General features: G+C 49.0%; 3 protein-coding genes across 3 annotated transcripts; 1 reads left to right on the top strand and 2 right to left on the bottom strand.

Annotated features, from left to right (window-relative positions):
* Nucleotides 1-7,206: 7,206 nt before the first annotated feature.
* On the top strand, nt 7,207-11,755 carry LOC133360511 (NF-kappa-B inhibitor alpha-like). Its single transcript, XM_061579295.1, has 6 exons — nt 7,207-7,536; nt 8,958-9,063; nt 9,743-9,953; nt 10,324-10,412; nt 10,545-10,793; nt 11,396-11,755. The coding sequence occupies exons 1-6, from the start codon at nt 7,286-7,288 to the stop codon at nt 11,450-11,452; spliced, it is 963 nt and encodes a 320-aa protein (XP_061435279.1). The 5' UTR covers nt 7,207-7,285; the 3' UTR covers nt 11,453-11,755.
* Nucleotides 11,756-12,005: 250 nt separating this feature from the next.
* On the bottom strand, nt 12,006-19,348 carry PSMA6 (proteasome 20S subunit alpha 6). The gene is made up of 7 exons (XM_061579374.1): nt 19,214-19,348; nt 16,453-16,547; nt 16,081-16,162; nt 15,467-15,622; nt 14,186-14,364; nt 13,737-13,831; nt 12,006-12,355 (listed from the first exon to the last, which is right to left on the bottom strand). Exons 1-7 carry the CDS (start codon nt 19,287-19,289, stop codon nt 12,298-12,300), a joined length of 741 nt encoding a protein of 246 aa, XP_061435358.1. The 5' UTR covers nt 19,290-19,348; the 3' UTR covers nt 12,006-12,297.
* Nucleotides 19,349-20,332: 984 nt separating this feature from the next.
* On the bottom strand, nt 20,333-25,137 carry PRADC1 (protease associated domain containing 1). The gene is made up of 5 exons (XM_061579419.1): nt 25,009-25,137; nt 24,276-24,376; nt 23,765-23,874; nt 23,164-23,331; nt 20,333-22,261 (listed from the first exon to the last, which is right to left on the bottom strand). Exons 1-5 carry the CDS (start codon nt 25,094-25,096, stop codon nt 22,141-22,143), a joined length of 588 nt encoding a protein of 195 aa, XP_061435403.1. The 5' UTR covers nt 25,097-25,137; the 3' UTR covers nt 20,333-22,140.
* Between the last annotated feature and the right edge of the window lie 410 nt (nt 25,138-25,547).

Genomic DNA, 25,547 nt, shown 5'->3' on the forward strand with positions numbered 1-25,547 from the left:
GGGCGTGGTCTCAGTGAGGGGCGTGGTCTCAGTGAGGGGCGTGGTCTCAGTGAAGGGCGTGGTCTCAGTGAGGGGCGTGGTCTCAGTGAGGGGCGGGGTCTCTGTGAGGGGCGTGGTCTCAGTGAGGGGCGGGGTCTCAGTGAGGGGCGTGGTCTCAGTGAGGGGCGTGGTCTCAGTGAGGGGCGGGGTCTCAGTGAGGGGCGGGGTCTCAGTGAGGGGCGTGGTCTCAGTGAGGGGCGTGGTCTCAGTGAGGGGCGGGGTCTCAGTGAGGGGCGTGGTCTCAGTGAGGGGCGTGGTCTCAGGAGGGGCGGGGTCTCAGTGAGGGGCGTGGTCTCAGGAGGGGCGTGGTCTCAGTGAGGGGCGTGCTCTCAGTGAGGGGCGGGGTCTCGGTGAGGGGCGGGGTTTCAGTGAGGGGCGGGGCCGAGAGACAGGGCTCAGACGTGTAAGTGGGCGTTGTTTTGTGTTGCGACGTACGCAGTACCAGTCGTTCAGGATGACAACGCTCGCTCACCCAGGAGATCCTCACTGAGTGAATTACGACTCTTTTTAAATCCTTTATATTAAGTTCGCTTGCTTGCTTGCTTACGACCGTGCAAATCTTTCGGTCGTTTTTTAACCCACTTCCCGTGATCCAATCGAGCTGACATTTTGCACACACACTCGTTGTGCGAGACAATTAATGTTCGTGAAAAATTTTTCCCAAAATATTACATTGTTTAGGGAAAACAAATTAAATATTTAATTACCAATTGCTTAAGACTGGCAGACAATAATCTGACCCATAGGTGGCAGCCATCTCAAGCCAGAGGACGAGAGGACTCTAGCCGCCACGCATATAAAGGATTTAGAGTGAAAAACTTTGTTTTTACGGGTTATACTTATTAAGTTTTCACAGTAGGTGGCAATGTTGCTACAGTATATATATGATCGCCATTGAGAACTTTGCGGTGAATTATTTTCGAATTGGACACGTTTGTACCACGACGACGTCACGCAAATACCTACTCTTGTGAATGAGATCACTGGGTCTTTAACGTCCACTGCACGAGGAGCATGAGGGCAGCATAGAGGAGGTTCACGATAGGCACTTGATAGCCCTGAGGTAGAGATGGAAGCATAACTCATGACAGAGATGGGAGAGTTGTATATGTGGAGGAATCGCATGCAAATCTCTGCAGAAGCAAGTGATTGTGCAGAGTTTACGCCAGGAATCAAACCGTGTCTCAAATGAAGAGGAAGTCCCAGATGTTGAAGCGGGACCAATTGTCGGAACAGGATTAGATGATCTATTTAATAAAGGGGCCGTTCATAAATGACGTCACGCGATTTTGGACGATTTTTGACCCCACCCCCCTTCGTCAAACGGCGTCACAAAAAGTCAGACCCCCCCTCAAATATGACGTCACAAAGCTCTGCCCCCCCCCCCAAATAAAAAATGCTTCAAATCGCTTTAAACTATTGTCATTTTAATGTGGCCTTCACTCTGATGTTGTAGGAGAACATTTATTTAAAAGTATATTTAATTAAGTAGAACGTGTTGTCTATATTTATTGAAAGTTGCGCATTTTGATGTGGCGTCACATTTCTCACCCCCCCACCCCCATCGTCACACATGGTCACAAATGTCTGACCCCCCCCCCCTCCCAGGTGCGTGACGTCATTTAGGGACGGCCCCAAACGCGTGCAGAGGAATGAAACACCTCGACCTCTGAGGAGCATGAAAAAGGGATTTTATTCAGTGGAAAATAAAATCTTAATGCAATTTCATAGACATAATCAATATCAGTCATACAAATAGAGCACCTACGTTGAGATTACACACAAGGATATTCACGGCGAATTTACCAGAGACGTACAGCACACGAACACCACAGCAATATCCCACGCCGCAACCATCCCCTCACAGTCCTGTGACAAAGACAAAGCTCCCCCGTATAGCCTGTCACAGACTGTTGGGACAAGTGCTGTTAGTGAGCACCTCTTAATGTCGGCACGGCACACGAGGGAGTGGCATGGCTAACAACCGCGTTCGACCGCCTTTGTTTCTCCAATGATGATGTTTACACACCGCACCAGGTGCTCATTTTAAGGCTGAGTCGACCTAGAGGCGGTCCAAATCCGGTTCATTTGGCCGTGAGCAGGAATCGATCGAACTCGGGTCGCCGGGTATAAAAGTGCAGTGCGCTAACCGCTGCTTCACCGCTCCCCATCGCATTAATCCATACAGGACCTGCACTCCAACTGCGTTCATCACTCCATCTCTGCTTGGAAGGTCCTATCGAGCACGTTCCCTCCTCTGGCTGTCACTCAGCTGTTGTTGTTGTCACGCTTGCCTAAACCCGCTGGCATTTCTTTAGCCTCTCACCTGATTCAAAAAAAGATGTTATCCTTCATCTTCGGTAAACCCCCGGAGGGTGAGGGGTCTCGTGGTGGGAGGGGGCTTCACGGGGAGGGAAGGTTAGGTGCTTTTTTTTCTTTCAAAAGACACTTACAGCTCAGATTTCAGGGTCGTGAATTCGAAACTTCTCGCTTCCACTCCCGTCCACTTCGCCCGGTGTTTCGGCTTTGGACTTCGACGCCTCGGAACGCAAACTCTCAAGAGTTACAAACAATAGGGCCGATGTATTTACTTACCTAACCAAGCTGCTTTACCTGCTCATCTACGCGCCTACCCGCCCTCCTGCCTCCGTGCTGGCATGCCCACCTACCTATCTTTCGGCTTACTACCTGCTCACCTGTTTGCTCACCTATCCCAGTGACTGGTTATAATCAATTTCAGACTCTGTCTTCTCGACAGACCTGTTCTCCACCTGAGGACGGCTGCTTGCGTTGTGGCCGAAACGTCGTGAGAATTATTTTATTATGTTTTATTTTTATTATTTCCATTCTACGTGACTTTACCGAAAGAACCAAGAAGATGGTTATAATCACGCACAGAGACAGGCGAGTATAGTCAAGCATGGGGATGTGTGGGCTACGCTCAGGTTTTCGTGCTCGCGTACATCCCATTGTTGTCAATCTACAGTTGGATGAGGGTCTCCCCACGCCCTGTGGGTCGTGAAGGATATATGAACATACTTCACCACTCTGGTCATTGCGGGTTAGTGAAGGAGGGGGACAGTGTAGAATAACAATGGAGTATGTTGCCTTCTGCCGCCCGCAATGTCGACTGCATCATTCTTTTCTGCACGGTGGTCACCCATCCAAGCAGTATCCAGGCTCAATTTATGTACGTTGAACTTCTTTCGCACCACTACGTAGCTAATTGTAGGTGCGGGGGAAGGACACCAAACTAAACACAAAATGTAGTTCTAAAGAAATTAGTTTTCAATTTGCTTATACTTGCGAAATCTGCCGAGATCGGCGGCATAAGGTCATATACTGGCTGCATTGACAATCGATTAATCATCGCCAACGCCTCGCAACGCGCGGAGTGCTTTATTTAACCAGGCGAGTAGTCATTGGGTCTTGCGCAAGGACTACCTGCCGGTCTGAAATCGCGTGGAATCAGTTTCTCGCTTCACCATTATCATCATCGTCATCACCGGCCATGGTCAACCCACTGCTAGATGGAGGCCTCCCGAAGCGGCTGCCACCTCTCCCGATCCCTTGCGATGTAACAAACCGCCCAGAAACGTCACACGAGCTACAATCGCTCCTTCTCCTCGGTTGATGTCCTCTTGTGTGTCTTGCTTGCTACCCAGTCACTCGTCTTGACAATCGGTCAGCATCCCGCCACGCTACGTGTCCTGTTCAATCCCACTCATTGTATCGCAATTAACTTGCGAACGTTCTCTAATGCTTGTATTACTCTTTCTGACTGACTTCTTTTCTGGTTGACTTCAATGCCTGACATGTTGGCCTCTGCACAGACAGACAATAGGCAGAACTTACAGACTGTGCGAAAATTAAACAACGTCTTTTCAATGTCTTAAAGGTTCGTCCTATCCTACAGCAGACGGTAATTCCCAGCTGCAATCACCTGACACCTGTTAGGGGGTTTCCAACAGTGACTCCGGGGCGGATCGAGGATTCCCAGGCTCACGCCACTCCCCCCCGGTTTAATTAAATTAGCGAGGCAGCTGCGCACGGATGATCGAGCCCTTCACAGCTGATCTCGCATCTCCACGGCGACCGAATCAAGCGCATACACTTCGCGTGACTGCTGTCCGTATCGGGCTGCAACTCACGCAAGCAATGACGCAGGTATCCAGGAGCCCCCCCCCACCACTCCCCTCGCACCCCGCCCCCCGTAACCTCCTCCCTTACCTGGCGACGTGCCGCCAGGTGTTCTCCTCTCGTGTTCGCACACGCGTGCGTGCTCTGATGTAACCGCCAGCCATGTAAGTCCGCCTCGATTTGCATTGCGAAAAGCCACGATTTCACCACGCGTGGCGCCGCGTGGCAGTTGAGGCCATTTGAATAAAAAGATTGGTGGACCCGGCACGGTGGGGCAATGGGGGGTTTGGAGTCCGGGAAGAGGGGAATATTTCTCGCTGGTCCGAGGGATTGGGGAAAATTCACGTAGCAGTAGAGGAATGCACGTGTTGGTAGCAAATTCCAACACCGAGATCTCGCCAGCCGATTCAGTGTCGGTATTCCCCGCGGTGAGTAAACCCGGGGGGGGGGGGGGGGGAGGGGGTTAATGGATCACGAATACATTTGTTAAACTATCCAGCCTAAAGTCAAGGTGACGAAGATTTTATAGCGCAGCAAGTTGTTTCGTGAGCCCGTCTGTGAGGACCCCTTGTATGCGTTGGTGGGGTTTCTCCGATTCTCTCTCCAACACGAAACGAAACATTTGCAGGAACTGACCAAACTTCCTAATGTAGCAGGACCCTGCGGAAAAAGTCTTGAGACGCAGGGGGCTTTTTGTGGATAGTCAAATAGATGCTCTGCTGAAATGGGCATTGAGGCGATGCTTATTTTTGTGCAGTATATGTATTGAACTTCTTTCGCACCGTACCTACTCCGTTCTAAGCTCAGCCAGTGAGCCAGTGATGGAAATTCCCAATTTATATGGCAGGGGGGTGTCTATCCAATAGACAACTGCTGTGGACTTCTCCATGAAGTGGAACTCTTTTTAAAAGTGGAACTCATTCGGAGGGTTAATGGGCTGAGTTAACCTCAAACAGGATTTCCGCTAAAGTATCCGCTGTGCAATGGTTAATGCACTGGACTTTGCGTTCCAAAGCTCTCTGTTTCAATCTCCCGGCGTGGCAGTTGAAACAATGGGAACGTGAATTAATTCTCCACGCCCCTGTCCACCCAGCAATGTAAGTGTGTGCACCACAGTCACAGTCATTCGGCAGGTCTCTCGCGTCGGGTGGGGTAAAGTGTGGGTACCCCCACGTCTTCCAAGACGTCTGACCAGCGTGAAAAAGTAGGCCAAATACTCTAGAGTATGGAGGCGCTTCTTCCGCCAGAAGTGGCGTGCGCGAGCAATTGCAGGTCTGTACCTTTACCTTTTTGTATTTAAAAACATATTATGGTTAAAAACATATATAGGTTAAATAATGATATAAAACTGCATGATATGGGGAAACTCAACTGCATGTCCTGAAAAAGACCAGTGCAAAGCCTATTCATCATCAACGCTGGAACAAAGTGTATTCGCATTTTTAAAACAAATTCCATTGGTTACATATTGCGCTGTCAAAACTCAAATCATACCGTGTTCTGGTAAAGTCGCTACCAGTAAACAAATAACATTCTACAGGCGTCATTCACCCGTCACGTGTCCCCCGCAGCAGTGTGTTCGGGCCACTGCCACGTCTGGATTCGTAGGCAAACCCAGCGATTCCTTTCAGCCGGGGTTTGTCCGAGTCGGCGACCAGAAAAATATTTCCGCACCCAGCACACCACATCAAGTATGATCGCTACGGCTGTTGGAAACAAGTCCCGTGCCTCCTATTAGAACACAGCGACCCGGGAAGTAATCGGCGATGAATAACGCCCTGGGTGCTTCTATGGGTTTCACGAATAACAGGTTAAGTATAAATAACAACAGAGTGTTTGTTTCTATCACTGAGAAGATGGAGGCGGTTCTCCCGATTGGCTCTCATCTGGAACTATTTAGCTCCTACAACAGAGCGATGTGCATTGAGAAGAATGCGTTTAATCGATGTATATGTTATCCGCTATATGCCATATGGATCAAAAACATCGACATATAAAATGGAACAAAAACGCAACAGGATCGCTGAGAGATGCGTGCTTCTGATTGCATTGAGAAGCAGGAATATGTGAAGTAGACAACACACGCAACTTTCAACGTCGCGTTTTTTTGACTTAAGAACAGTCCGCGTGGGTGGGACATGTCGCCAAAAGGAATAATGGCCGGGCCGGTGGTCAAAACCACAGACGGAGTGGCAGCTAAAGGAGACAATGCGCCCACGAGGAAGCACACCGCGGGTCTCGTTATTGCAGCAACTCAATGAGTTGTTACTTCGCACGAGTGAGGAGGATGGCGACGGCTTGGGGAGGCCTCCGTCCAGCTGTGGATAGACCACGGCTCATGGTGGACAGGACAAGTGCGGTTGCGATGGTGGTGTTGATGGTGTGGGTGGAGGCTCATGAATGAAAGATGTTCATTTTGGAGGGGCATTCTCCTCTGTCCAAAAGCTGGTGGGGGGAGGGGGGGGCAGCCGTTTCGCTTGGCCCCATGTTCAATCGATGACTGGATAATATTTTAAAATAAATCCCCCAATAAAGCCCCCGATAGCCCATAGGCGGGTGGACGGGCCCCTTCTCCAAGTTTCCCTCACTCGTCTCGCCTGGCTGCGACATCATCAACCCTGCACGCTCCCCCTATCCCATCCGATTTTGGAAGCTAAAGGGGCTTCAGCCTGGTTAGTCGTTGGAAGGGCAGGGGGGGGATGTAGGAGCAAGTATTATCTGCACCAACATGCAAATGGGGAACAGCTTGGAGTAGGAACTGTGAATTGTAAACGTTGGGGAAGAGTCGGCCCTTACAGGTATTGCGCGTTTACATGCAAATAACTGCGGAGGGCTGAGCGGAGCAGTCCGCCCTGCCCCCTCCCTCCTCCCCCCCTTACACCCCGCAGCTCTGGAAATCCCCACCGAGGAGGGCTGGTGGGGGGTTAGGGTGAGAGACCCTGAGAACGCCGTGTTCCCGGTTGCTCTGAGAGCCACGCCCGGCTTGGAAACTCCGCACGCGACCCGTTGTATAAAACCCCCGACACTCCCCCAGCAGACCTCACAGAGTTCAGAACTCTCAAACACCACGGAGTTTCAGGCATCTCAGACCTCAGCTCGGTGCACAATGTCCACCTCGACAATGACCTCGGCGTGGTCGTTTGGCCGCGACCCCGCGTGCCAGTGGGGCGCGTCGCACCTCGGCGGAGATGTCAAGACCTCCTTCGGGGAGATGGAGCAAGTGGACTCGGGGATCTGCTCGCTGAGCGACGAGGACATGGCGAGGATGAGGAACCTGAGTCTGCACTGCGGGGAGGTGGAGAGATGCGAATACGGGGAGATGAGTTTGCCCGAAGACACGGACGAGGATGGAGACAAGTGAGGACGCGCACGCGGACACACGGACAACGCACGCGGACACGCCGCACACTGACAGCATTCACGGAGACAGGGTGGTGGGGTGGGGCATAGAGGGCACGGAGTGGGTGCACAGGAGACGGGGCAACATTGCCCCGTGGCTCACATGTGGAACTAGTGATATTCGCGAGCGACTGTTAATGTCAGGCGAGGCGCATGACGGGACGGTGTGGCCAACCACTTATTTACGCGGTTGGCTACGTGCGGTGCGAAAGAAGTTCAAACATGCATACAGTAGTCACGCCCGGCCGCCTTTGCTGCGTTGACCTAGGGCAGGTTCAGAGTTATAACCATTCACACACATTCATCAACACTACACAGCAATGCTGCCGAGCACTGTTTTGTAACACACCAAATACCGTACACACCTGTACACATGCGTTCAGAAGACACACACACTATGCATTCAGAAGACACTCACTGCTGTGGATGCCGAGGTTGCTATACCCTGGGCTCGCCAGGAGAACGCAGTGCAGAACATAGGCCGCGGAGATCGACCTGTTCCGTCTGTATGTGGGTAGGGTGTTGATTTTGATAAAAATCTCGTTAGATTGGGAAACCAAGCAACGTTTTGAGCCTGGACATTGCTTTCATGGGCACCCACAATTCATACAAACGTGTTACCGGCTGCGAACGGGGCTACGTGGGACGCGTCAGCGGGCAGGGCAAGTCCGTTGTACTGTGCTTCGATGTTCCCACATCTATACTCTCCCCCGACTTTTGCCAACACGCACTGACCAGCGCAGTGAAGTTTGGCCAAACAACCCCCCGATCGACCGACGCACGTAAAGGATCACAGACGATTTGTACAACAAAAAAATTCCCACCCGTGACAAATTCTGGAATGAATCCTTCTTCGTCGTGTCGAGACGTGACCGCGTCACGGCGGATTTACCCAGCCTGAGCTGTTCCACTCGGAAGTCAAGCGACCGATCATATCGGCGTGAATTACAACATCGTCACCACCACCATCGTCATCGTCATCTATGGTCATCAATCTACTTCTGGATGAAGGCCTCTCCCCCTCCCCGCCCCAAGCCAGGGATGACGCAAGCGAGTGGAATTACCGGGCTGGGGCAATTACCCCGGCGGTCGGGCAAATAACGCTGGTGGAAACCACTTCGAGCTATGAATAGAAAAGCCGTAGTTAGCACAAGCGACCTTTGTCAGTCGATGCCGTTTTATGGGACCTGCCCACATCCAATGGGCAGGTTCCATACAACACCTGGTAAAGTAGGTTTGTGTCATATTAACTTTACCAGGTGCCATAACCCTCTTCCTCCAGGCGTCACCAAGAGCCGACTTCGCAGTGCACTGACAGTACTTGCAAACTGTATGCTGAAGCACGGCATTGACCCCAGAGTGACCGTGTGTTCCCACAGCCTCCTGCACCTCGCCATCATCCACGAAGCCACACACGTGGCTCACGAGCTGCTCAGGAGAGACCTGCAGCGCCGCCTCCTCAACGCCACCAACCACCTCATGCAGGTGAGCCTCCCGGGGCCTCTCCACTCCCTCATCAACAACCACTCGGGGGCTATGAGCCGACGATGCAAAGATGCCCCGTATAGCCCTTAGCAGACTGTTGGGGAAAGTACTGGTAGCAAGCACCTATGAAGGCCGGCAAGGCATATGTCAGGGTAGGTAGTCAGCACCACGCCCAGCCGCCTTTGTCTCCAGGGGCGATTTTACAAACCACACCAGGTACTCATTTGAGGCTGAGTCGACCTCGAGGAGGCCAAGGACCGGTTCAGATAATCGTCACTGGTGTTGGCCGTGAGTGGAAATCGAACTTGGGTCGCCGGGTTCGTAGTGCAGTGTGCTAATGCACTACTGCTTCCTATGAGCCCACACTTACGCGGGATGTGGGTTCGATAGGCGTAGGACACCTGTGATCTAGCACTTTAAAAGTACAAGGTGAAGACATTTGTGAAACTATAAAACCTCGCTGGCCTGCGAGGTGCCCAGCAGCTGGTAGTAGAGCACGGTGGGTTTTCTCCGGTATTTTCCTGCAAGAAGCCAAACACTGCTTCGTTAAAACAACCCAGTGCATCAGAGCCATCCTGAAACTCGGCTAGGTTTTCCTGAATACATTTAGGCCATTATTATTATACACAGCATCGTAACCTAACCCTCCCTACCCCCTTCCCTATTCCTTCTCCTGTAGACTCCACTGCACCTGGCCATCGTCACGAACCAGGAGGAGCTGGCAGCGGCCCTGGCGACAGCCGGTGCGGATATCGAGGCGCAGGACCTGGCGGGGAACTCTCCGCTGCACCTGGCGTGCACCCTGGGCGCCCACGGATGCCTGCGGGTGGTCACGTCGGCACAGAATCCACGGGTCCTCACCCGTGCCCTCTGCACCCCCAACTATGAAGGTGTGGTGCCCACACTTACAGCGGGTTATGTTTGAAGGGGGTCCGGGGCTTCTGTATTCAGTCCTGTGGGCGAATGGAGTCGGCGCGGGGGTGATTTACGAATTGTAAACCTGAGTCAAAGTTCAGCCAAAACTATTTAAGTTTGCCACATATAATACTTAGAAGGGCTGAGCCTGAATGGGTGACCACCAGGGCTGACCAGGCATTGTAGTGGTGAGGCAGCGAGGTGTCTCCTTCTCATACACACAAATGGATTTATCTGGCTTCTTCGGTTTCCGCTTCATAAATGGAATTTAGCAAACAGCTGAGTAGGGCTTTCCCAGGTAAGAAACCGGCATTAATCAATGCTTGCCGTCTTGTCTCATCACAGGGCTCACGTGTCTCCACACCGCCGTGTTGAGGAGAGACAAAGAAATGGTTGAATACCTGCTGAGAATCGGCGCCAACGCAAACGACGAGGTGAGCTACTAATCTACACAAACCTCCTTTCCCATTTTTCCTGTACACACGAGCAAGCGCACCAACAGCAGAGGCCCACTGGGTTTCCACAGTCTTCGTTCCTGACCCCCGCCCCGACTCCGTTGCCCACAGGATCCCAGGAGCGGCCGCACGGTGTTACATGCTGCCGTGGAGATGCAAGACGAGGGGATCTGCGAGACCCTGGTGTGGCACAAAGCCAACCCGAACGCGGCCGCCTGGGACGGGTGCACTCCGCTCCACGTGGCTGCCGGCCTGGGCCACGGGAAACTGGCCGCGCTGCTCTCTCGCCTCGGGGCCAACCAGAAGGCCCGCAACCTGGAGGGGGAAACGCCGCTCGATCTGGCGCGCCACAACCCTTCGGTGAGGCCCCGCGCTGCCACGGCCCCCATGGGTCGTCACTAACGTCCGTTCCATGAGCATGGTTGCCTCGAATGTGCGCAACTGAAATGGGTATCACAACCGATTCGATACAAATATTTAAAAGTGAAATGGCGAACTTGGTGGGAATAATTTTGTGTTAACGGCTCATTAAATTTAGTTGCACAAAAACGGTTAATTTTACTCCAAGCACTGGTGTTAGTGCACACATGGCAACTAGCTGGGCGCTCATGCACATCTTACCTGAAATTATTACTTTTACTATTTTACACCCAGCTCAGATACATGCATGCCTCACCTCTAATGCCCTAACCACACTCCCAGACATTAGCTCCACGCCAACACACAGCAGCCGTCACCTGTTTTCATCAGGTGCACAAATGTTTTCAGAAGGATAACTGCCGAAAGGTCGGCTGAAGCATTGTGGTTTTAGAGAAAATTCCTTGGATAAAAATATGGGGGTACTGCTGCCTGTCATGTCACCCTATGTTGACGTGTTAGCATCGAGATGCTATAGGAATTCAAACGGTATCGTGCCATTAGCACCTCACACTCATCTCCGCTGCAATGCTTTCTCCTCCCAGGTGCTGACGATGCTGCAGTTTGATGACATTCGGATCGATGGGGAGCTGCTACACTGACGGGAGCCAACTTACCAACCCATGCCAGCCCCCCTCCTGAACACTCGAGCCCCGCTCAATGGCCTGTATTCGGCAGCGTCAACACTGCCGAAACAGGACAGTGACTTCATGGTGCTACCGACATAACGCTCACGAACTGTGATCAGAAATAAATATACACTACAACACAATGCCTGTATATGTAAAGTTGATATTTTTTTATACTATTGTGTGTGTCCATGACTGCAATGCAATTCGAATGTATTGTAACATATTGTATATATTTTTTTTTGGATGTTATAAATAAACATATATTTTTAACAATTCAATTTCAAAGTCATAAGTTGGAAAGTGCAAGCCAATCCCACACAAAGGTCAAAGCCCATCAGGCAAGAACCTGCCTTCATTTACAGCCCACGCAGGCTATCACAAAAAAACCCCAGGTAGGGTAGAGCGTACAAACAGCTGTGTCACGCATGCACCCACAGCTGGGAATTTCCAGAGGGGAAATACGATATGCAAATTGACTCAACTTGAGGCGCCAAGGGGAACACAGAAACAAGGAAACGACTGCTGCAGTGTCGAAACCACTTTATTGTCAAGTGACACGCACCGTACACCACTATCAATGGATACCTGACTTGCCCACCACCGGCCCGCGCCTTTTGGGACAATCGACAACCGGCGAAGGAGGGCGACAGTCCCTGTAAGAGACCTGCATGGAATTTCCCGATGCCCTGTTGACATGAAGCTCAATGGCGCAGATCACAAAGGATGCCTGCGTGGGCCTAAACAATCGTTTTTCTTTTGTCAATTCCCAACAGTACGGTAATTATTGTAAAAAAAAACCAGCGCTGACGGTAAAACTAATCTTTCTCCGCAATGGCGACAAGATGAGTATCGATCTCCACCTCCGAGAGGACCCTGCAAAAACAAAATCCATGTGAGCATAGACAGATGGCGTAGATGGGACTCTAGGATGTCAGAATATCAGAATCATAATATTAATTTACACCTGAGGAATCCGATGAGCTATAAAGTTTTTTTTCAAAGATATCCATAAAAATGTCCCACAACTGTCCCCATAAACTATAGCCACAGCATACACTCGCTATCCTGGGCTAATGCAGGGGTGGGGTGCCTCGGTATATTTGTTTCTTAACAAAACCCCGCTATTTCCACCAAGACCAATTTAACATATTTCCAGTTTGCAATATACTTTGTATGGGCTTTTTAATATTGTAAACATTTTTAAAAAGTACAAGCGGAAAAAACCCCCAGCAAAAATCACAAACCAATAGTGGAATGCACAATCCAATGCTACAGTAGTAAATGGGACTGCCTGGCACGCATGACGTTATTTTGGGTGAGAAGCCTGTGGAGCGGGGGACGGGGGCAGCAGTGGTTGAGTGTGGGCAGCAGCTCAAGGTTTGGGCCGCTCATATAAATTTCCCGTGCGGCCACCGACGTGGGCTGCGGTTCCGTGCTCGCCGCTGGACGTAGGAAGGGCTGTGAGTTGATTTAAAAAAATGTGTGTCACGGATTCCAATATCGATTACAAGTCAAGGATATTATGCTCTGTTAAATGTGTTGCCTCCAAGTCTACAACTCAGTTGAACTCACTACAATATTAATGATCCAACCGATTGCTGTGCATGAACGTTCAAACTGCACGTTGCTTTAAAATGTGATTTTCCATGGGGCAACCCATCACATACAAAATGTATACGAATAACCGTACAGCCCTTTGCCAGTGCAATATTGGATTAAGACTTCACCACATCATGCCAGTTATCGGGCTCACAGTTGTTAAACCGGTAATCTACTTAATGCATACTATTGTTGATGATGCTAAAAACTGAGATTAACTCCCCTAATCGCGATCCAGGGATGCGGAGGGCATAGCTGTATGCGTAGCACTATAGGTCTGGGATTTTTCATCATCATCCTGTTTACTCATTTTACACTTAAACCTTATTTAATAAAAGCTTGGCACACGCAACTGCTTGCGTGTAGTTTTCTCGGTATCAGGGTTAATAAACATCCCTATGCATTAACAATGGAATAAAGTAATTGCCAATGAATTAAGGGTATTTTTTGTCGCCAAAAAAAGTCAACATTAACTGGTGTTATAGGCAAGCGCCATTCATAAATGTCATGGAAATGTTCAGCAGAGTACAGCTACATTATTCTAGAACATGAACCAGTTACATTTTTTCACATCCTTATTTTTGGTATTTGACACTGGTAGCGGATGTGGACTTCCTGCGAGGTCAGCTTTTCCCCGGGTGACGCTCAGCCTCACCTGAACTTGGGATTGTCCACCGTGACGATGCCCACCTCGATCTCCGAGGGCTTAAAGTCGGCCGACACAATGGTGGAGAGGCATGTGATCGCCGTCTGTGAACAACGCGACACCACACGTGGTCACCAGTGGTACGGTCCGTAACCGGGCCCATCAATGCCCGGAAGCTCGGTGGCACGAGGAGCTTCCTCTGCATGTGCCAGCAATTGTAAGTGGCATACATAACAGAGTCATGACGAAGCACAAGGGGGCCTGGTTGATGCAGATCTCTGACATTACATAACTAATCACTTTGCTCACAAACTTGGCAATGGCACACATGCCTCACAAGTGAATCATGACTAGGCAAGCAATGTGGAATCTGAGTCATGTTAACTTAAACCAAGACTTGGATGAGGAGTGTCGGTTATAATGTTGGGCACGAAGGCAAAGCAGCACTTGGAAAGCACCTCCACAGTCTGCTCGAAGCTCCACTCCGGCTTCTTTTTGAGCTTCTTCTCCAGGAAGCTGTTAGCCTCTGTTTGCTTCACACCCGCACTCGTCGCTTTGTAGCCACAGAAGTACCCGGCCGGGTCGCACTTGTAAAGCTGGGGGCCTAGTTCCTCGTCAATGCCGATCAGCATCATGCCTAGCAGGACGATCATCGGGGCCAGGTGGAATCGGGGCACACAGGGCGGGAGGGAAACGGCAGTGCCGACAGATGTCACCAGCGAAGTGAAGAAATCATCACTGCGAATTATTTAATTAAAGCATGCGCTTAGGACATAGTGAAGATGTGCTAAATAATAAACAGCAATTGAAAAAATATTACATGACAAAGTACATCTAAATTATTGGAGTCTTTACAGAAGTTATAAAAGCAGTGATTTATGTTATTCAGGCAAATGCAAAGAGCTAATAGAAGGCTGCTCCCAAAACTGGATAAACCGAATGGATCCAGAACTATAACTGAAAAAAATCATGCTTGGTGTGAAACAGAGGCGTAGCATCACCCAAAGTATATAAAGTGAACATTTTCTTGGTTCTTTCGGTAAAGTCACGTAGAAGGGAAGTAATAAAATAATAAAAATAAAACATAATAAAACAATTCTCACTTATTACTTCCCTTCTACGTGACTTTACCGAAAGAACCAAGAAGATGAATCCCTGCAGTCACGAAAGCTTTAAATCGAAAGTGAACATTCTTGCTCGGTTTTGTCAAGAAATGTTACTTGTGTAATCCAGTTGCAGTGTTTGGTGATTTCACAGTGTTGCAATAAAACAGGTGGAGAGTTGTGACTGGCCTCAGATTTCTTAATTGCCAGTCCTCTTGCCTGACCTCATCGGTTAAACATTTCAAATAAATGTATTAACTTATCAGAGATTAACAAAACAGCGCTGTCAGTTATCAGTGTTCACTTCACTGGGCTTGTCATAGTTACAGTAGGTACCACATTGAGACAGTGTGTAGGCAGTGCATACTTGGCAACCATACCAGTTTCAGCAATAGGCACCTATTTTAACCCATTTTACCACAAAGTTCATCATGCTACTTGATAACATTCGTGAAAATCAGTTCAACACAGTATCAATGAGATGAAAAGGTCAGTCTGGTTGACAGACTCCTCAACATGGGGAGAGGAATCCATGATCGAAGTCCAGGGGTACAACAGTAACTATGATAGTAACAACATCAGCGTGATGAGGTGACCGACGGAGTGAATCAGTGTGGATGGGGGTAGGGGACTTACAGCAGCCCAACGGCCTCATCTCAGCGTTCTGCGTGTACACCTGCGAGATGTCCGCCATGCGCTTGCACAACATGTCCACGGGGATTTCGTAACCGTACTTGTACTTCCAGTTGGCCGCCTCATACCGTGCACGCTGCACCTGTGAGCGCCCGTCCGCTGGCACCACCAAGAGGGGAGAAAACAGAGTACAATCAACGAGAACCACTGTGAACTTGTTAAGCAGGGTGTGGTGGCAACTGCCTACAATCTAGTGCTATGGCGGATGAGCTAATCCGTAGCACTTTTTGCTTTGTGGCAAGTAATTCGCATGCAAATCAGGATCATACCTCGTAATATGTTTCTGTTCAGTCCGGTTAGTGATCGGCTCGTGTGAGTTTATGACATGTACTCCAGTTCTCTCACGTGTAAAGCACTCTTAAATTTTTTTTAGAACTCTCCTAAGACGTGTCTCGAGACTTAGTGAGGCTTTCCTGGATACATGCCATTCCCAATATTACGCTGGATGTCATTAAAACCCACGTTGATGTCAGCGAAAGGTTACTTTCACAAATATGCCCACTGCTGCTCATAGCAACGAGCTGCCAAACAGGGTAAGTAAAGGTGTGCGTGGATACCCGTCATGCCGGTCATCATGCAGCCGATCCCGTTTGTGATTTTGTAGAGCTGCGTCACCGTGCTGGAATCGAGCAGCTTGTCCTGAGAAATGAAAATAAAACCACATGACTTAGTCTCACCAGGATTACATCCCCCACTGAACTTATATACCCAACGCGATTCACGAGCGGGAAATGTAACTTAATGCGCTACAGCCACTGGCAGTTCCACTTTTGACAAGTGTAAAAATGATCCTCTGTGTATCAGTTGTTAAAATTGCAGCAGTAAAAGCAAGGTGAACAAAAAGTCCCACATCAATGCCACTCCACCTCTGCCCAGATTTTAACACCCAGACCCTGTGTGGGTGGGGGGGGGGGGTGAGTGGGACGCACGGGCACTTTCTTCTGTGTGACCATCACTGCGCAGTCCTTGCCCCGCAGCCCCACCGACGTGAGGCCACCCTGGTTAATGGCCTTGAAAGCATACTCTGCGAAAACAGCAATCATGCATGGCATCAGTCCACATGACCTTACTAATCCCAATATCATGCCCATCATATTATGGGTATTGCACGTTAACAATCCAGTGTTTCTTGACTTTGTCGATTAAGCCATCACTGCTGTCTTTCTCTGTTGAATCGATGTCTTCTTTCATCTACACTTTCTGGATTCATCTTAATGAAATCTAAATTACGGAATGTGATGTACTGAATAAAATCTACTCTGACAGTAATTAATTACAAACTTCTAACTAATGAATTACAATTCTAAATCACCTTCATCATAGTGTTATAAGAGCTGTTTGAGTTACCTTTCTATCAGGAAGAAAGTAAAATAAATGTTTCCTACAAAAATAGGGTTTTCCAAACTTTACATTTTTCCTCACCTGTGAGAGTGAATAAAAAAATATAAACACGTGTTTGTTACAAATGTGCAATTGTTATAGAAATAATTTAATTATTATAAGTATCGACTTAATGGACTCTGTATTGATGTGAAAAAAATTAACTATTTATAAACCGAAAATGTGAGCAGGTCGCTTTTACCAAAATAAGTTTGGACTCAGTTACAATAACTTACTGGATTCTGAATTGATGTGAATTAAAAAAAAGCTACTATTTATTATTGATCGGAAGGGGAGAGGTCTATGTTCACAAATTTCCACTATAAGTGCGAGCAAAGGTCATCAAATTGATTCTGCTTCTTTATTTCAATTTCTATTTGATGTCCCAATTTTTTTTATTGTCAAACACAAATGAAAGGAATAGATTAATTAATTATTATTTTGTGATGGTGTGCAAAACGAAAAGATGAAATACAAAAACAGGGGCGCACTTGTCTTTTATTAAAAGTGGCACTGGTATATTTTTTGAAAAAAAAATATTATTATTGTAACAAACTAATAAATAATTACAAACTAATGAGTTCGTTACAATTTTAATTGTCTATCATGAAAAAAAAATAACATTGCTTGAAAATCCAAGTAGCCTACCCAGCGTTACACACAGCGTGTATATTGTCAGGCATTAGGCACAGATCAGCAAAACTATATGTATACACTGACAGGGATCTCTGAGCACACAAAGTATAAAATAACATGTTGGTTCATCATTCTATGGGCTTCCTGTCTGTACAATGCCCTTTTGTCAATCTACTGCAAGATGGGTAACTCCCCCACGTGGTTTTCGTTAAAAAATGAAGACTGTGAGAAATACACCGAGTGGTGAAGTGGTGGTGCAATGGTTAGTACACTGCTCTACCAACCAAGCGAGACTTGATTTCGATTCTCAGCTATGGCTAACAACCTTGATGAGTGAAATACGAGCGTGACATGTGAAACAGTCCTCGGCATCCCCTGCACTCACTGACCAGCGTGGTGAAGTGAGGACAAACCATCACTAAAGGAAATACACTGGGGAGGAATTGTCAATCTACTGTTGGCTTTCATCCAAGTGGACTGACAAAGGAGAGCTTTAATTTAGCATTACGTGTACAACTACGATGCAATTGAGAGAAGGAACACGCTGTTTATTGACAGATCATAATCAGACAAATACTAGCCCAATACTAACACTAACTAGCTCATCAGCCCCTCTATCCCTAAGCCTACACTTGAACCCTGCACCAACACCTAACCCACAGTTTTCAGGCGCTGCCAGCAACCCTGTCATGTTTTGCTCTTTCTTTAGTGTTCACAGCGCCACCTACAGCACATCACACGGGTCAAAATGTCCATGCAGTTCCTGAAATCGGACAGCAGACAACCAGACTAGAACAGAAAACATGAAAAGCCAAGCTCTTCTGCTAGTCTACTTTGATCTGACGATATCAGGCGAATTTTAGGCGATTTGGTCATAGGCCATCACAGATTCGCTTTTATTGGTCACGTAGAAAAGTTACAATTAAACGTTGTCACCGCATGCGATTCCAGTTAATGCTCTTGCACATCACAATCAACGGCTCCACACCGACAAGAACGGGACCTGTCAGACCAGCGGCTGGTTGCATTTAACATACTAGCCAATTGTATTTCCCTCAACTGATACAATATTAGGGTGAAAAGTGGAAGCCTTCAGAACATTTCTACGTAACAATGGATGTATCTGCACTGCCCTCTGCTGTCCAACACGAAGCACATAAACCGAATGTGCACGGTCACCCACCCAAGCACTGTCCAGTCTAAATCCCACGAAACTTTAAAGATCGGGCGTTACGTTGATATCAGGAGGGGATTGAGCGACCAACCCCATGCAAACGCCGACTTTGAAGGGGTGCTGGCTGCTGGGTCAGGCAAAGGCCGCTCAAGGCCCCCCCGTGACTCGGCTGAATTTGCAGGGCCCGGCCTGGGCTCTCCACCGCCCCCCACCGCGCCCGCCTCAATACAAATCCGCGGGCCACACGCGCCCATACAACTACTCACACCGCGGGTAATTCTACTGAAAGCATCGTCATTCCCTCTTAATTCCATCCACTTACTCTACACTCGAATAGTTTAAGTGTTTACACGCGGGGTGAATGAAGCAGTTTACAACCGAGCCTATCCCGTTAGGCCGCAACCGGTGCGACCGTTCCCGCTGTCCAGCGAAACTCGGCTCGGGATCTCCTCGCTCCCCGTCCGGCCTGCGTTGAGGGGGGGAAGGAGGACAACACGCACCGACTTGGTAGAGGCGGCCCTCGGGCGAGAAGATAGTGATGTGGCGGTCAAAGCCCGCGCTCGACCCGCGGGACATCGCGGACTCTCGCTTCGGCCTGGAAGGAGAGCAGTGTTCTTGGCCCTCGCGCGATTGGCCCCTGCCCAACCACGTGCCCCGCTCAGTGGGCCAATCGCAAGCGCGTGTTTTTGATACGTGACCGCGGCCATATTGAGTAGGGAGGGAGGTGGATGGTTACTTCCCTTGGCAATATGGCCGCCAAGCTGCCGTCCTCAATTGTAAGATGTGGAGTCCAAGTCAATTTTGGGAACTGTTCTGACGTTTGGCCTCTTTTCCTGGGACGCAACATTTAACGAACACTGTATAGAAAAATCTCCATTCACAAAAAGCGTTGTTATCAACATGTCTGATTTTTTGTAATTTTGAAAATATGTCCAAAAAATTGAATTCCGTGCCATCGGCTAGCTTCATGTTCCCAGGAAAAAAAGTATTTGTTAAAACGTTTTGTTATTTGCGCTTGTGCACCACTGCCAACGCAGTATCACCAATTAACCTGTCCCAAGACGCCGTGTCCATTTGGGACTCCCATAGTGAACTGTGCACCTCCTTGTATGCCGAGAATGACCTGCTGAAGCAGATACGATCACTGTTAGAGATCCCTTGAAAACACTTTTACTGTCCACACACGTGGGGCGCAGATTCCCCACATGCTCTGCTACAGGGGACGCGTGTGTTGCACGGCATAGAGACAAAAGTAATGTTTAATATGCTATAATATTCAGTTAACCTGAGACCCGGTTTAGTCACGGGTGGCTGAAACCCAAATGCAAAACCAGGATCTCACCGGTGCAGGCTTAAGTGTTGTCCACTCATCCCACTGGCCACCTCCAAACACGTCCGATTCTTAAACCCATAACTTAGCCATGTTAACTGCAACCGAGCCATTGAGCTGTATGGCCTTTCCTGATATTGATAAGAGTATTAACATAAAAATAACTTCAGTAACTCAGGGCTAGGGTTGAGAAGTTTAGATCCCTACAGCTTTAGTTAGCCGAGGTCTTGGGAACCTGGTTTAGCCATCTGCCGCCAGACTGACAACAGCATCGCGCACTCACTTCTCAATTCACTGTAAACTTTATTCATGGTTGTTCGCTGCCGCACTCTCACAGAGCCACACACTTGTGCTCAGAGGCGATTGCTCACAATAAAACAATAATGCTCATGACATCGACCCGCCTGAGGTAAAAAAAAACATAACAAGGATCACGCTAACCATTGGGCTTTTTAACGAGCGGCTTAAGTGCACCTCAACCCAACACAATCACCACTTCAAGCACCGGAGAGTTCTGACCATCACGGCCACCCAGCCGCTGGTGCTTGTGTTGCGTGTAAACAGCGTGGTCGAACATTTTAACCAACACGTTCAGCTTAATGATGCAGGCCGCAAAAAAAAGCCATTCAGGCTTCACACTTTTGTAACTTAAAACTACTGTCGCAAAGTACATGCTGTTCCAAAACACAAAGACAGAAACATAATTATCTAGAATCTACAATCATCATCACAACTGACATCAACAAAAATACATCGGTGGAAGATTATGTTTTGATTCAAACACTTAGTTCCAGTCCAGTTCTCCCATTGATATTTTCTTTCGACCAAAATTACTCATGCAAATATTTACATCCACAGTACACAAACATTTACTTCAATCTCAGTGCAGAGTTATGAAAACGCCTGTATCGGTTAACTCCACAGTTATTTGATCAAGTTTCGGTTTGATCTTAGAATTGATTTTTTTCTCATTTGTTTCGTTTTATTGTCTCGTCACATCTCATTTGTATAATTGTTTCTGCTGCATTCACCAACACGTTCCCTCGTTAAAGTGTCGTGATAAGTGCCACAATTATTACATTTCAATACATTGTAGATCATCATTTTACATGTGCCGGATTTGGTGTGTATTGCCGAGCATAAAAATGTATTTTACAAACCTCATGCTGCACCACGCAGGATGGGTCTGTGAATCCAGTCCAGTTCTACAACAGTCTTTACACAGCTTTGTTATATCCAAAGAGCCTACTATGCATGATCGGTGCGCATTGGTGCACAATAACAAATGTCTGATCCAGCCGCCTCAATCTGTGGATGCCTCAAATACCCTGCACATTCCCCTATCATGGATGGAATCAATAAACGCAGTAAACTCGCTCATTGTCCAGATGCCTCAACTGCACTACGTCAAGAGAAAACAGGGGAAGAACTACCAACCCTGAAACTTGGGACAGTAGAAGTCGAGCACAATTATTCAATTCTTTGGACCCTTATTACATGAAATGGGAGCTGCCCCCCACCCCCCGAGGCCTAACCGTCTAACTTCCAAATCATTCTCATGCACCTGAGGTGTGATGTGTGCCAGAGTAAGCAAGGGATTTCGTGATGCTTCAGCTACCAAATCTGAACGTCGGCAGCAGTGGATGGATGTGTGGTGACGGAATACTGTACGGTGGAACGACAGTCAAGAACGCCTGAGTCTCACTCAAGTTTTCGAGCTGCCTTGTTCACAAAAAATACTCATGATCACCTGGCTCGTCACAGCTTCCAGATGCTTGTGACATGTTCTATGATAGGTTAATAACTGTAATCACACCAGCACTCTCACAAGTGTAAGTGAGACAGGCCCGCCAAAACAACAGTGATTTTTTTAAATTAAATCAAACAGAAGTGATGGGTCTGGTTAATTGCCATGCTTGCTTGGGTGCTTCTGAGTTGCACTTAAATACATGCAAATTGGTTACACCTTATTCAGCTTCAGGTAACGGGACTGTGATTAAAAAGTCTAAGCAGCCACTGCTCAGAAATGTACAATTGTTGGAATGCAATGCTTAAATTCTGATGATGGCCAGGCAACTCGCCGTGGCAAGACTGGCTTCACCAGAACGTCCAAGGTGGCTGCATCAGCTGGTAAGTGTGCATGGACGTGACGTTCACGGGGATGTTGATGAGTGCCGAGGCGAGTCCGTTCTGCAGCAGAGACCTCCGGATCATGTACCTGTGTGGGCAGGCAAGGACACGAAGCGTCGAAAACAAGGCCGCTCGCTTCTTTAATATCATACGAGATTCCACGACTACAATGGGAATTTAAATACTAACTGACATTGTTTATCATGATCATCCTAATGGACTAATGGCACCTGATGATCATAAACATCTGGTGTATTTAGAAAAATATTGCATGTAGACATTTTGAAAAAAATGCTTTTGATGAATTCAACCTGAATGCGCCTGATTTCGTAAGACCTCAGAAGCTAAGCGGCGTGGTCTGGTTAGTACTTGGATGTGAGAGACCGCCAGGGAATACAAGATGTTGTAGACTTGGCCAATAATTGCTACATAGGAGCTGCCTATACAGCACTTTGGACTCGGAAGGTATTTCTTGGGTAAATAACTCAAATTACTCATCATTGTTTTAAATGGTGACGTCAGGGCCAGTGGCGGAGCATATTTGGCAAGGGCCCTCATGCAAGCAAGTTTGGTGATCTCGTCACAGAGCATAAACCACCACGCCAACTCCGGTCATCCTTGCAGCAGCGTCTTTTGGCCAACCATAGAACAAAGATGGTCACTGCATCGCGTGCTTTCAGATGTGCTTCTGTGGCCGTCTGGAACGCTCTTCCTTCCAATATTAGGAAGTCACTGGAGCTATGCACTTTTAAATCTAGATTGAAAACTAATTTCTTTATAACTTATTTGTGTTTAGTTTGTTGTCCTTCCCCCGCACCTCCGTACGGTGCGAAATAAGTTCAATATACAATGAAATGGGGCCTCCTATCACCTTCCTCCCTTTTTGTAATCCAGTGCTCAGGCCCTGGTGCAGTTGCACCACCTGCACCCTTGATATCTGCACCAATAGCCTAGCCCCAAAGCCTCCTCAATGTGTGGTGCTTTACCCACCCGTCTTTGCCGAGCAGGAAGAGCGCCGGGATGGAGGCATGACGCTCAGTGCCGTCCTGAATCATGTCCACAAACGAGGTGATGTCATCGTAGGCATTGTCAGCGATGATGATGGCACGCGCGCCATATCGCTCGACGGTGCGCGTCTTCGACAGGAAAGAGCAGTCCCTGCAGGTGTGGCACAACAGGGACAGTTGCTCTGGCGTTGCCATATACCTTCGAGAGTGACGAATTCTAATCTACACCATCAAGGGTAGCCTGATCATTCATGACGCTGAATTCTAATCTAGATTCTTATGCTGTCAAACAGCCGAGTGAATCATGAGTGTTACACATTCTGATAACTGTTGAGTGTTGCAGGAAAGCACATCTTGCTACAAACCCATTCCAGCCATGCCTAACAATCAGTAGGGGTGAGCGATATCTGAAACCAGTCCTGGGAAACCCCCCCCATTCATCTCCGACCAGCTTGGTGAATCATACAACAAGCCCCATGACACGGCGTGGCAGGAGGCCTTCATCCAGCAGTGGATCGACAAAGGACCGTGCAGATAACCCATTGTGCAGGGGCGCAGCGACGGACGGGGAATGCGAGAGTCACCCTCGCTCGACGAGCGCGATCTGACCCCGCAGCAGCTCCCCGTTAGCGAGGTCGCTGCACGCGTCCGGGGGCTCGCTGGGCACCAGGTTGATGCTGTCGAAGCGAGAGTTCTGCAGTTTGTGGGGGGCAGGGGGATGCAGAGGGGGTGGGGGGGGGGGGTGTCACAACATCAGTGCCTGATGACTGTATTATGGCATGTGCGTGAGCATAGCAGCAGCAACAAAACAAAAGGCAAAATCATCAAAATAGCAGAGAACGATTAACAATGTCCTTAATGAACATTGCACAACCAGCTAACTTCCAAGTACTCATGATCTAACGAGCAGTGTTCTGTTTAAAGTTTAAACTCAACGCATTCATCAATGACACTGCTCTACAATGAAAAAATACTGTAATAGGCGACGATAGGGGGCAATGATAACGCAGTCTCACAAAACGTGTCCTGTGTTAGGCTTGTTTTGATAGCATGGTGACATGCATGGTTACATTGGCGACAGAACCAGGTACTCACAAAAACACCGCCGAAGTCCTTGGCTGGCCGCACCTGGAACAGGTATCGGATCTCACCTGGGCTCAGCACCTGGAAGTACAGGTGCTCCCCGACTGTGTGCCCTGGGAAAGGGCAGAAAGCACGTGCTCTGCTGGGGCCCAGATCGGTCGCTCGAGAGATGCCGAGGCCCCAGTTAGACCGACAACAGACAAGGGGATACTAATACGGTCCCACAAAGACAGAGGGGCCTCAATTCAGATACAGCGTTTAGGGGAGGTAAGACCGCCCAACTCGATCCCTCAAGAGAAATGGGCTAAGTCTCCCAAGGGAAAGGGCCCCGAACTCAGCACCTGAAATAAATTATGGCCTCGAGATGAGGTCCCCTCAAACGGGACTGACCCCCCTCCCAACCCAATAATTTGATTTAAAAATGTGGATGAATCATCATTATCATCAGACGTATTAATCTACTGCTGGACTGGATGAATGCCTCCCCAATCAAGTCGTGTACATTCATACAGCATCGAACAGGGCCCGCGTTAAGAAACGGAGCCTCCCAACATAGATCCATCAGCGATGCATGCACCTCTGCGCGATCGCTGAAGGGAAGATTCGACCCCCATCAAGACCCCATCTTGACCGCTGAAAAGGCCCCCTTCTACGGCCGTCGTGACCGTCAATTGACGCCATCTGGGTGAATCCCCTGGCGACCGGCCAGGGGCCGCGAGTCGAGCCGTTCCACTCTTACTCTTACCGAGGCCTCGCCTGTGCTGCACGCAGAAGAGGAGGAGAGTGAGGAGAGGGAGGCCGAGACGCGACGGGGCCCGATAATTCCGACTCATGGCTCCTTCAGGGCAATTCCGCCTCCTGTCGGTAGAAATCAGCTGTGCGTGACGTCACGAGTGCGTAGTACGGTCCCGCCCACAACCTCCGAAGCCCCCCCCCTCCCAAAGCTCCCCCCCTTCCAAAGCCCCCACCCTCCCAAAGCCCCCCCCTCTCCAAAAGCCCCCCCTCCCAAAGCCCCCCCTCCCGAAGCCCCCCCTCCCGAAGCCCTCCCTCCCAGAGCCCTCCCCCCCTCCCAAAGCCCCCCCCTCCCGAAGCCCTCCCTCCCGAAGCCCTCCCCCCTCTCAAAGCCCTCCCCCCCTCCCAAAGCCCCCCCTCCCAAAGCCCCCCCCCTCCCAAAGCCCCCCCTCCCAAAGCCCTCCCTCCCAAAGCCCTCTCCCCTCCCAAAGCCCCCCCCTCCCAAAGCCCTCACCTACTCCCAAAGCCCTCACCCCGTCCGAAACCCCCCCC

Source organism: Lethenteron reissneri, chromosome 8 (genome assembly GCF_015708825.2).
Source record: "Lethenteron reissneri isolate LAM-NWPU_2019-01 chromosome 8, ASM1570882v1, whole genome shotgun sequence".
In the NCBI taxonomy this organism is placed as follows: domain Eukaryota; kingdom Metazoa; phylum Chordata; class Hyperoartia; order Petromyzontiformes; family Petromyzontidae; genus Lethenteron; species Lethenteron reissneri.

Bases quoted from the DNA above. Each gene is read 5' to 3' on its own strand.
- LOC133360511 (XM_061579295.1), top strand. From the start codon at position 7,286: ATGTCCACCTCGACAATGACCTCGGCGTGGTCGTTTGGCCGCGACCCC. The intron at 9,954-10,323 runs GTGTGGTGCCCA...GTCTCATCACAG, and splicing joins CTGCACCCCCAACTATGAAG to GGCTCACGTGTCTCCACACC. The intron at 10,794-11,395 runs GTGAGGCCCCGC...TTCTCCTCCCAG, and splicing joins TGGCGCGCCACAACCCTTCG to GTGCTGACGATGCTGCAGTT.
- PSMA6 (XM_061579374.1), bottom strand. From the start codon at position 19,289: ATGTCCCGCGGGTCGAGCGCGGGCTTTGACCGCCACATCACTATCTTC. The intron at 16,548-19,213 runs GTGCGTGTTGTC...CTGTTTTCGCAG, and splicing joins GGGCCGCCTCTACCAAGTCG to AGTATGCTTTCAAGGCCATT. The intron at 15,623-16,080 runs GTATCCACGCAC...TGGTGGTGCCAG, and splicing joins CATGATGACCGGCATGACGG to CGGACGGGCGCTCACAGGTG.
- PRADC1 (XM_061579419.1), bottom strand. From the start codon at position 25,096: ATGAGTCGGAATTATCGGGCCCCGTCGCGTCTCGGCCTCCCTCTCCTC. The intron at 23,875-24,275 runs GTGAGTACCTGG...CACAAACTGCAG, and splicing joins AGGACTTCGGCGGTGTTTTT to AACTCTCGCTTCGACAGCAT. The intron at 22,262-23,163 runs GTGGGTAAAGCA...CTGCCCACACAG, and splicing joins TTCCTGCTCGGCAAAGACGG to GTACATGATCCGGAGGTCTC.